The sequence below is a fragment of the Gopherus evgoodei genome, chromosome 8 (assembly GCF_007399415.2).
Source record: "Gopherus evgoodei ecotype Sinaloan lineage chromosome 8, rGopEvg1_v1.p, whole genome shotgun sequence".
Taxonomy (NCBI): Eukaryota; Metazoa; Chordata; order Testudines; family Testudinidae; genus Gopherus; species Gopherus evgoodei.
Genome location: NC_044329.1, coordinates 29,277,552 through 29,290,144, shown reverse-complemented (window position 1 = coordinate 29,290,144; position 12,593 = coordinate 29,277,552). Strand labels below are relative to the sequence as shown.

Genomic DNA, 12,593 nt, shown 5'->3' with positions numbered 1-12,593 from the left:
ACGTATTTGGGTGAAACGGCACCTAGAATGCTGTGTTCTGCTCTGGAAACCTCAGCATCAGAAAGATGTAGAGAAATTGGAGGGAATCTGAAGAAACGCAACAAAAATGATTGTGTCAGGAGGAACTGTTTCATGAGGACAACTACAAATTAATAAATATGTATAACCTGGCTAAATGATAACAAAAGAAGATAGGATTGGTCATAGCTGTCTATGAAGTTATAAAAACCAAGGTAGGAGAGGAATCGTTTAGTGTGGCACAAAGTGGAATTAATAGGATGAAATGAAAGACAGGTAAATTTAGGTTAACTGTCAGGAAAGCCCTCCTAATGCTGACATCTTTTAGATTATTCTTTTGAATCTACCACATTTTAACAAGGGATGAGATGGAATCCCATAACTAATTTTAACTAGCATGACAAACTTCCTCCTCTACCTTGGTGGGTCCTGTGCTTATTGGCGGATTTGCTCACCTCACAGATTCACCATGTGGGTGAGGAAACAGCCCAGAGACCTTCCCCTCTGGTAGAAGCCACAGTCCAGGTCAATTCCTCCTATGTCTGATCAGGAGTTGAGAGGTTTTAGGGGAAACCTGGACCCATCCTCCACTCCGGGTTCCAGCCCAGGGCCCTGGGGACTACAGCTGTCTAGAGTGCCTCTTGGTACAGCTGCGTGACAGCTGGGCTACTTCCCCATGGCCTCCTCCCACCACCTTCCTTATCCTCACCACAGGACCTTTCTCCTGGTGCCTGATAATGCTTGTACTCCTCTGTCTTCTAGCAATACGTCTTCCCTCTCTCAGCTCCTCATGCCTCTTACTCCCAGCTTCTCGCATGCACGCCACAAACTGAAGTGAGGTCCTTTTTAGCCCTGATTAGCTAGCCTGTCCTAACTGATTCTAGCAGTTTCTTAATTGTCTCCAGGTGTCTTAATTATCTTGCTTGTCTTAATTGGTTCTAGCAGGTTCCTGATTACTCTAGTGCAGACCCTGCTCTGGTCACTCAGGGAACAGAAAACTACTCATCCAATGACCCGTATATTTGCCCTCTACCAGACTCCTGTACCCCACTGGTCTGGGTCTGTCACACTAGACTGAACAAAAGGTAACGTTTATATTTAAGGGAACATTCCTGCACCCTGGAATGGGATGGATGCAGAGGGATGTGCTTTAATCAGTCTTTTCCACCACTGCTAAATTTTATGCAATTCCATGAGAATGTTAGATATATTTGGGCATTTCATTGTACAATGTTTTAAGAACCCCCACTAAACACCTACTGCCAGCTGAACTGTAAATTTCCCTTTCTGGGAGTTGGCAAGGACACTACTGAATTGACCACTTTTGGCATGATCCAAAGCCCACTGAAATCAATGGAAAGATCTCCACTGTCTTTTGGATTAAATCCTTAATCCATACGGTGCGGTAAACAATTCCTGGGAGAAGGTGACAGGAAAACACTCTAGAGTAGTTGGCTTAATTAACCCAGTGTTGATAGTCTAGTAGTGAGGCTAAGGATTATGGGCATCTATTTGCTTCCAGCAAATTAAGTGACAAAAGTCCCATTCACTTATGAGGATGGAGGATCTGATCTCTAAAGAATAGGTCTGAAACATAATGGAATTGGAAGGGGAATCCCTGTATTTTCTCCAACCATGTTCTTCGAAGGGAGAAGAGCTATTTACTAGCCTATAAAATGAGTTGGTTCTCTCAATCTAGTTCCCAGCAGATAGACTCCTCTTATGCCACAGTTAGAATGCTCAGTAGAGAGCCAAGGCTTGAATCAGAATGGTCACAGACCTACCATCTCAACCCAAGCTGAGAAACACTGGCCGATCCAGATGGGGTGACTTGAACTAACACGGCCCTGTTGTGATGATAAACAGACGACTTCAGAACTGTCTATCTAGGAACCTCTGGAGCAAGGGTAGGCAAACTACAGGATCGAGGGCTTGTGCTGCTCCACAGAGTCCCGGAAGCAGCAGCATGTCCCGCCTCTGGCTCCTATGAATGGGGCAGCTCCAAGCATCACCCCTGCAGCTCCCGTTGGCCAGAAACCAAGGCCAATGGGAGCTGCAGGGGTGGCGCCTGTATATGAGGCAGTGTGCAGAGCCGCTTGGCCATGCCTCCGTGTAGGAGCTGCAGGAATTACATGCCGCTGCTCCTGGGAGTTGCTTGAGGTAAGCACCACCCAGAACCTGCACGCATGAGCCCCCCTGTATCCCAACCACTTGCCCCAGACCTGATCCCCCTTCCTCCCTCTGAACCCCTCAGTCCCAGCCCAGAGCACCCTCCTGCATCCCCAACCCCTCATTCCCAGCCCCACCCCAGAGCCTGCATCCATGACTGGAGCCCTCACTCTCTCCTGCACCCAATCCCCAAATTCATGAGCATTCATTGCCTGCCATGCAATTTCCACACCCAGATGTGGTCCTTGGGACAAAATGTTTGCCCACCTCTGCTCTGGAGCATTAAATTCCCTTTTTAAAACAATAATATTAAAAAGAGACAGCTCTCCAATTTATCTATGTTGCAACAGAACATGATTGGAGACTCTTTACTGAGAAGAATAGACAGGCCTGTAACTAGACCTGATCGGGAGAACAGAAGGGTGTGCTGTCTGCCAGGGGCTAAGATACAGGATGTGGACCTGAGGCTGAATAGGATCCTAGCGGAAGCGGGAAAGAATCCGTTGATTGTCCTTCATGTGGGAACGAATGATACGGCTAGTTACTCGCTGGACTGTATCAAGGAGGACTATGTGAGACTGGGGAAGATGCTCAAAGAAATCGAAGCTCAGGTGATCTTCAGTGGGATTCTGCTGGTTCCTAGGGCAGGGCGACGAAGGAGTGACAAGATTATGGCGATCAACAGATGGCTCAGGCATTGGTGTTATAAGGAGGGCTTTGGGATGTACGGTCATTGGGAAGCGTTTATGGATAGACAACTGTTCGCTCAGGATGGACTTCATCTAAGTAAGGAGGGAAATAGAATTCTAGGATGGAGGCTCGCCGACCTCATCAAGAGAGCTTTAAACTAGGAAGTTGGGGGAGATGGTTGGGAGATGTTCAGGAGACCTCCACGCCGGAATATAACCTGGAAAGGGAAGTAAACAAAGTGAGAGGGGATACCCTTGCGGACCAAAGAATTGATCCAAGGAGGAATAGTGGAGTAGAAACCAGATTAATGGGTGATGCTGGTGGTAGAAGGTCTGTGCACGACGGGAGAAAGAATGTCACTGATGCCAAGCGCCAAAAATTAAAATGTCTGTACACTAATGCGAGGAGCCTAGGTAACAAGATGGAGGAACTAGAGCTACTGGTGCAGGAAATGAAACCGGATATTATAGGGATAACAGAAACCTGGTGGAATAGTACTCATGACTGGAGTACAGGTATTGAAGGCTATGTGCTGTTGAGAAAAGACAGGAAGAAAGGCAAAGGTGGTGGAGTAGCCTTGTACATCAATGATGAGATTAACTGTAATGAAATAAGAAGCGATGGAATGGATAAGACAGAGTCTGTCTGGGCAAAAATCACACTGGATAAAAAAGCAACTAGAGCTTCCCCTGAGATAGTGCTTGGGGTGTGCTATAGACCACCGGGATCTGATTTGGATATGGATAGAGACCTCTTTAATGTCTTTAATGAAGTAAACACAAAGGGGAAATGTGTGATTATGGGAGACTTCAACTTCCCGGATATAGACTGGAGGACGAGTGCTTGCAAGAATAATAGGGGTCAGATTTTTCTGGAAGTGATAGCGGATGGATTTCTTCATCAAGTAGTTGAAGTACGTACGAGAGGGGATGCCATTTTAGATTTGGTTTTGGTGAGCAGTGACGACCTCGTAGAAGAAATGGTGGCAGGGGACAACCTTGGTTCGAGTGATCATGAGCTGATTCAGTTCAAACTAGATGGAAGGATAAACAAATGTAGATCTGGGATTAGGGTTTTCAACTTCTCGAGGGCTAATTTTAAAGAGTTAAGGGAATTAGTTAGGGAAGTGGACTGGACAGAGGAACTTATGGATTTAAATGCGGAGGAGGCATGGAATTACTTTAAGTCGCAGCTGCGGAAATTGTCGGAAGCCTGCATCCCAAGAAAGGGGAAAAAAACCATGGGTAGGAGTTGTAGGCCAAGCTGGATGAGCAAGCAACTCAGAGAGGGGATTAGGAAAAAGCAGAAAGCTTACAGGGAGTGGAAGAAAGGCGGGATTAGCAAGGGAAGCTACCTTGGTGAGGTCAGAACATGTAGGGATAAAGTGAGGAAGGCTAAAAGCCGCATTGAACTGGACCTTGCAAAGGGAATCAAAACCAATAGTAAAAGGTTCTACAGCCACATAAATAAGAAAACAAAGAAAGAAGAAGTGGGGCCGCTATACACTGAGGATGGAATGCAGGTTAAGGATAACCTAGGCATGGCCCAATATCTAAATCAGTACTTTGCCTCAGTTTTTAATAAGACTAGTGAAGAGTTTAGCGATGATGGAGGGATGATAAATGGGAATGTGGATATGGAGGTGGATATTACCACAACTGAGGTAGAGGCCAAACTTGAACAGCTTAACGGGACAAAATCGGAGGGCCCGGACAATCTCCATCCGAGGATATTAAAGGAACTGGCGCGTGAAATTGCAAGCCCGTTAGTGAGAATTTTTAAGCAAATCGATAAACTCGGGGGTTGTGCCGTACGACTGGAGAATTGCTAACGTAGTTCCTATTTTTAAGAAAGGGAATAAAAGTGATCCGGTTAATTATAGGCCTGTTAGCTTGACGTCTGTAGTATGTAAGGTCTTGGAAAAAATTTTAAGGGAGAAAGTAGTTAAGGACATAGAGGTCAATGGTAATTGGGACGAAAGGCAACACGGATTTACTAAAGGTAGATTGTGCCAAACCAATCTGATCTCCTTCTTTGAGAAGGTGACGGATTACTTAGATAAAGGAAATGCGGTAGATCTAATTTACCTCGATTTCAGTAAGGCGTTTGACATGGTTCCACATGGGGAACTGTTAGTTAAATTGGAAAAGATGGGGATGAATATGAAAGTTGTAAGGTGGATAAGGAACTGGTTAAAGGGGAGACTCCAGCGGGTCGTACTGAAGGGTGAACTGTCAGGCTGAAAGGAGGTTACTAGTGGAGTCCCTCAAGGATCGGTTTTGGGACCGATCTTATTTAACCTTTTTATTACTGACCTTGGCACAAAGAGCGGGAATGTGCTAATAAAGTTTGCGGATGACACAAAGCTGGGGGGTATTGCTAACACGGAGAAGGACAGGGATACTATTCAGGAAGATCTGGACCACCTTGTAAACTGGAGTAATAGTAATAGGATGAAATACAATAGTGAAAAGTGCAAGGTCATGCACTTAGGGATTAATAATAAGAATTTTAGATATACGTTGGGGACGCATCAATTGGAAGCGACAGAGGAGGAGAAGGACCTTGGGGTATTGGTTGATAGCAGGATGACTATGAGCCGCCAATGTGATACGGCTGTTAAAAAAGCAAATGCGATTTTAGGATGCATCAGGCGAGGTATTTCCAATAAGGATAAGGAGGAGTTAGTACCGTTATATAAGGCGCTGGTGAGACCCCATCTGGAATATTGTGTGCAGTTCTGGTGTCCCATGTTCAAGAAGGATGAATTCAAACTGGAACAGGTCCAGAGACGGGCTGCTAGGATGATCCGAGGAATGGAAAACCTGCCTTATGAAAGGAGACTCAAAGAGCTTGGCTTGTTTAGCCTGGCCAAAAGAAGGCTGCGGGGGGATATGTTTGCTCTATATAAATATATCAGGGGGGTTAACGTTAGGGAGGGAGAGGAATTATTTAAGTTTAGTACTAATGTAGGCACGAGGACGAATGGGTACAAACTGGATATTAGGAAGTTTAGACTTGAAATTAGACGAAGGTTTCTAACCATTAGGGGAGTGAAGTTCTGGAACAGCCTTCCGAGGGAAGTAGTGGGGGCAAAAAACTTATCTGGCTTTAAGACTAAGCTTGATAAGTATATGGAGGGGATGTTATGATAGGATAGTTTAATTTGGGCAATCGATCTTGGATTATCACCAGATAAGTCTGCTCAATGGTCTGCAGGGAGATGTTGGATGGGATGGGAACTGAGTTACTGCAGAGAATTCCTTCTTGGGTGCTGGCTGGTGAGTCTTGCCCACATGCTCAGGGTTTAGCTGATCGCCATATTTGGGGTCGGGAAGGAATTTTCCTCCAGGGTGGATTGGCAGGGGCCCTGGAGGTTTTTCGCCTTCCCCTGCAGCGTGGGGCATGGGTCGCTTGCTGGTGGATTCTCTGCAGCTTGAGGTCTTCAAACCAATTTTGAGGATTTCAATAACTCAGTCCTGGGTTAGGGGTTGTTATAAAAGTGGACGGGTACGGTTCTGTGGCCTGCCTTGTGCAGGAGGTCAGACTAGATGATCATACTGGTCCCTTCTGACCTATGAGTCTATGAGAAGAGATGAGGAACAAACACTGCTGGGCTTGATCTATGACTACTTACCGTGAGGCCACTTTGTTAAACTCTCTCATTGTCTACCCAAAAACTGCGGCTACTTACATTTTCAATACAAGAAGCTTTTTAGCATTCATTAAATTGGTGTCTTTCCTATATACCATCTACTTTTCTTTGATTCTATGAGATTGTCTGTAACAAGAGTGATTTACCCTACATGATGCATTAATTATGACAGAAATGTTTACCTTTTGTCAGTTTTCAATTATGCCATTTTCTATACCACTTCTCTCTTTTGTTTGTTTCACCATTTTACATTTTTTAAATGTTCAATAAATATAATCCATTAAAAAAAGAAAGAAAAGAATCATCTTGACTCTTCAACAAAAGAATCACTCAGATTTACCCGTGGCAGACAATTCTACCAGTGCAGAATAATAGAGACCTTAACTACATGACAGATCCAAAAAAATATAATTTAAAGTTTCACAGGCCCATAAAACTGGAGGTACCAAAATTTTGAAATTCCCTTCTCAGTACTCTCTGTTATAATAGTTTTATACTACAGCATAATCATAGCATTTTCTCCTTTTCCCTGCCCTCCCTCCCATTTAGCTCCACAAACCATAAGACAAGCTCAAAGCAGAGACAGAGTTTGTACTGTAGCATTTACCTTCCTCACAGTTTTCTCCTTTGTAGCCGACAGAACAGACACAGTTTCCTTCAGCACAAGAACCATGACCTCCACAAGAGGGATCAATACACTGGCTGATGGGTACATCACATTCTGGCCCTTTCCAACCACTGTAGCACAAACAGGTTCCTTTGGAATATTGCCCATTGCCACTGCACAGAACTGGGCAGGCAGCTGGAAAATGGAATGAGATAAAGAGAGCACACCGAGTCATATATGAAAGCCCATAAAAGTGCTCTAAAAATAAACTGCTAAGCTTCTGATTGATGCATTTAAAGGTGTTAATTTAATGGAAAATGCTAAGTCAGACTTTAATAATTCAGTATCTGATTACTCAAAGTATGAGTATGATTAATCATCTGTAGATAATAAATACAAGCACACACATTTTCTGTCTATACTCAATATATAGCTGCTATTTATTACAGACTGTTGACTTAATATTCAGAACTATGGAGAAGTCTGCAATGATTATCAGTAACAAGTCAAAATGAATGGATTTGATTCTGATGTCACACTGGTTTTACACCTGAGTAATTCCTGATTTACAGAGAGTAAGGCTCTAATGATGCATTTGAAGTAAGTCCCATTGCATGTTGCTATACAACACTAGTTTGGCCAATTGTTTTTTTACATGGTGTTTTGAATATCTGTACCCAAAACTTCATCGTTTTTAGTCCATAACTTTGGGCTTCTTGGGCAAAGCAATAATTCAAGCCTCCATCTGCATCACTTTCATCCTGCCACTAGGAGAAAGGCTGGGACTGAGAAAGAATGAACAGTGCAAATGGCAATTATATGAACTGCAGTGCCTGCCAAAGACTGTGAGGATGATAACCAGCCACAAAAATGGAGAAAACAAGAATGACATACAGAGAGGGTCTTAAAAAGGGGCAAGGATGCATTACTTTGCCTGATATTGTTTGGAGGCAGTAGATCTGTTGAAAACTATGAGAATGTTTCTCCCTTTTCCCACTCCCCACCATGACTGGACAGCAATGCTAAGTTCTACAAAGTTAAAAATATTGGTGCACAAGAGCTGCATTCCATTTTTTAAATGGCCTTTATTTTTATTGTATGATTACTATTATTTTCCCTTAACTTGAACCACCAGGAAGCACTGAAATATCAGATGTAGAATGAAGAAATGAATTCACAGTGGTACTTCAGCTATTTCTGCATCATACACTTGGGACCTAACCCTGCAGTCCTACTCCCTTGAGTTGTCCCACTGATCCCATTAAGAAGACTGGGTCCTATTTTGCAATAATCTATACGTTTTTAAAAATGAAAGGATTGATTAGAAGGAATATATTCAGACCAATGTTAATGTTACTCAATTTGACCCTAGTAGTTAGCCAATATTCAAGACTGTGCGAGTTTTTCCCTTTAGAAGTGAAATTGATGTTAGAGCCAGGTATCTGTGATGCAGTCATATTTATTTACACAGAATGTACATAGTTCTGTTTCTCTGAACACATCAGCAATCAAAAGGCAGGAGGCAGTTTCTTTGCTCGCAGCTTCAAGCCCCTTTCTAACCAGCTCTCTGCCTAAAAGTTGACCCATCCCCATGATGCTTCAAAAGAATTTCAGTAATTGTACTTTAGCAGAATTTCCAGTCTACTATCTTTTAAATTCATTTAAAAATGACAGATGTTCACATGCAAATTGCCACAGAAGGATCTATAGTAAGGGCCATGTGCTCAGAGACAGCCTCTGATTTTGCAATCCCCAAAATATGCATGCAAATATGTGTACTTACATCACTGTGTGTAGACATGTTCTATACATACACACACATATTTGCATGTCTAGACTGAGAAACTGGGTGATCAAACAATGAACTGCAAGCACAAACATGAATGCATGAGGCCAGTTGAAAATATGGTCAAGTGTCTTTGAATAAAACCTAAGTATCTAATTTTTGCTGGGGTCCAGCAACTAAATATTTACACAGTCCAAACTTAGCTCATGTGAACCAACCACATTTGAGTCTACAAAACAGAACTCTAAATTTTGTGTGCCTGGATTTGCAGACATGACTTTATCCCATCATCCTCCCATCCCTGAAATGTGGGGAGAAGTTCATCTGTGGTAGGCTAGGTTTGCCTCCTGAGCCAAAATAGCCTTACAATGTGTTGCTGGTGGGGAGGAGGAGTGGATTGAAAGAAAGAAAGATCTCTATATCCAAACTCCATTTCCTCTTGGTTCTTAATATGAAAAGTGTGTAACTTCACAGTGTAAAACCCAAAAATTCAATAGGAGCCCAGATTAAGATTTTTTAACTCTCTCATAGCACCTCTAACAACTAATATAAACATGGAGCATATGCTCTTCTGTAATATAGAATATAGCAACAGTAGAATTATTTTTCAGATTCTTAATATTGTTTCATTAACACTCAGTGCTTAATTTCTCTCAAAAATATCTGCATTCCCAGGGTAGAGCAATACATGTATGCTGTTTAGACAAAGCTGCACAGTTTTCTAGTTATGTGTTTATATGATATGTAAAATACAGAACTGCCAAATTAGAAATGAAGTTCTTTATTATTCCACTGGGAATTGTAGTAGAGACAGATATAGTGTGAACTTTTTACCAATGATCTCAAAGCTGACCTTCTGGGAACACTTCCTCTAGGGAATAATTAATTCAGCCTCTGTAATAACTCAAACCAGGACTTCCTCTTAACCAAGATTAAGATGCTGCTACTGATATAATACGCATGTTTAGTGTGTGTGTGCACACTGTGTGAGAGGGAGATGGATTATTGTTCACAAGAAACTAAATTGAGACCAATCATTTCACTCTCAGCATCAAACTCAACTGGAAATAAGGTCCCACTGCTGCAAAGATTTATGTGAAATACGTCACCTACAACAACCTATTTCATAGATCTGCAAAACATTACAGTAAGGTTCTACTACCTGTTTCCTTCTTGGTTTTTTCCTTAGCAACCCAAGTGAAACATTTCAATGGCATATTCTAGTTTATCTCTATATGAATCCTAGTGGGCAAATTCTGCCCTAATGTAAATAGGTGAAACTTCTGTGTAGCTAGTGGAGTTATACTTTGTTAATGCTAGGGCTGAATTTAGTCCTACAGTCATATATCAAAGCCCTCCATATTTAGATGTAGACCAAACCTGGATGCCTAAGGTTAGCCTCCTAAAACTTATTTAGGTTCCTGAATGTAAGTAGCCTCATTTTCAAAAACTCAGCACCCACTAACGACACTGAAATCAGTATAAGCTGCAATTCTCAGCCCACTTTTATTTAGGAGCCTGACTTTAGGCAACCTGTTTGAAAACATCAAAAAGGTGGTACAAAGGTGGTTTTGCTTGATCTAGTGCTTGCTAAAAAGCAGAGATCAAAAGGAATCAGAGAAATCAATGTTTCAGGTATGGGGACTTCAGGAGCAGGGACCTCAGCGGCTGCTGGTTTTGTTTGACAAAACAGGCTCTCTTGAATTCTGCTCAGACCCATTTTAATCAACCAGGTGCATATTTTGACCCGTAACTGGACAAAGAGCTTTATCGAAGGTACCTGTATAGATGTGAAAATGTAAAATAAGATATAAGGCCAGATCCCAGGCTATACTAGGTTATCTTTGTGCTGCTCCCCTGAAACAAAGCTGCTCTAAATCTGACATAACTGTTCACTAGAGAATCCCCCACAGTATAGGGGAATCCTTAGATTGAGTGGCCCCAAGATCCCTCTTCTCCAGCTATTCCATCCATCTGGTGAAGGGTATGTGTCCAGGAAATAACGGGAATGGCTGAACTGTCCTTATGCCCTGGAAACAGCTAGCTGTTTTAACGGCTCCTTAGGGCTGCTGGCAAATGGCACAACTTCAAGGAGCCTTCAGGCTGCTTGTACTTACGTTTAGGAGTTTGCCGGCACAGATCAACCCAGGATCAGGGAAATGCCAAATTGACTTTAAGCAACTTTTGTATACCATATCCTGAACTGCAATGAACGCTCAGCTCAAGATTTGGGTGACAAGAGTTGAAAACTACTTCTCCCTTTACTTACCCACTAAGATACCAGTTCAAGATTCAGTGTTTTCTTGTTTCACTAACACCTAAGGAAGTTTAAGGAATGCTCCCTCTCTCTTTTAGTTTTAGAAATGTCATCAGCTGTTGCAGGAGATATAAAAAAACTTAAACTTTGGTCTGGCTAGGTAAAAAGCTTTGCTGTCATTGTTAACCAAATACGATGCCAGATTGTGGGACTCTGACATGGCTGTGGTGAAACAAGTATGCACAGAGACTCAAAATGCATGATCATTCACAACAGCCATGATCTACAAGTCTTTAGTTCTGTGGTCCAGGCTTAAGGCTTACCAAGTTCTCTATTCTAGTTCTGTCAAACTGCACATTAGTAAGCAAGAAAGGGACTCACAGAAAAATTTCCAGAAGGACAAAAAACTCATCAGGTGTGTCAAATCTCTGACATTCAGAAACCATGTGGGGAAAGCAGCACACGCTGACTTAAGCACTAAAGTATGGATGCTTTAATTAATCCGGGGTGAATTTAATTGCTTTAGTTAAGTGGAAATTGGGTTAAAAATGATGCAGAGCATGCTGGGGTGTGTTAAAAACATGACATATGAGTTGGATGAATCGATAAATTAAAAGCGCACAGATGTTTTAATTAAACCCAGGGAAGCTAACGAAGATCGCTAGAGACTTTTAAGCCTATGATTAATTCAATTCATTTAAAATACCTGTAGAGATATGGGGCTGCCTCCATTTTGAGACTTATAAAAGTTCTCAATCGATAAGTACTTAAGCTGCTCTACAAAAAAATTCTAGGGTTTTTTAAGAAGTGACTGAGCAGCATTAATTACATAATGAATATTTACATCCTTCTGAATGCTCAGGAAGCTTTTGCTTTGGCCAAAATTTATCAAAGAGGTCACCATTTTTCTCATTATTATTGTCGGTGTGATCTTAGGTGTCAGAGTGAAAGCTTTTGCAATCCCTTCCTGCAATGTCCTACAAATTATCTACCACCATTAGATGGCTGATTTGCTTATAGATATTATAATGTAAACAACAGGCTCACAAAGATGAGTGTATCTCCACACATGTGGTTATCAGGTGGAATATTGCACCCTGTACACTGGGACTAATCATTATGGACCCATAACAAATCTTATGTTGTAAGCTCTTTGGGAGCAGAGATTATCATTTTAGGTCTGTGTTTGTACAGCACCTAGCACAATGGGGTCCAGGTACATGACTAGGGCTCCTTGGTTCTACAGTAATACAATTAATAATCACTAATAAACCAGTCCCTAGCAATGGACAAATAAAAAAACCATCCAAATATGACAAATATTTGTGCTATTCAGTGAGGCAAATGTGGACCAAATATCCTTTGTCCAGTGCCTGATCCCATATTTAATGGTAGATTGAGGAGGTGGGAG

General features: G+C 42.1%; 1 protein-coding gene across 5 annotated transcripts in view; it reads right to left on the bottom strand.

Moving 5' to 3' along the window:
- Positions 1-12,593, bottom strand: part of TENM2 (teneurin transmembrane protein 2) — a 1,578,682-nt gene that overhangs the window by 134,285 nt on the left and 1,431,804 nt on the right. For all 5 annotated transcript variants that reach the window (XM_030572355.1, XM_030572352.1, XM_030572354.1 and 2 more), the window contains one exon: positions 7,140-7,334. In XM_030572355.1, coding sequence (XP_030428215.1) covers positions 7,140-7,334 — 195 coding nt within the window. The remainder of the gene's footprint in view (positions 1-7,139; positions 7,335-12,593) is intronic.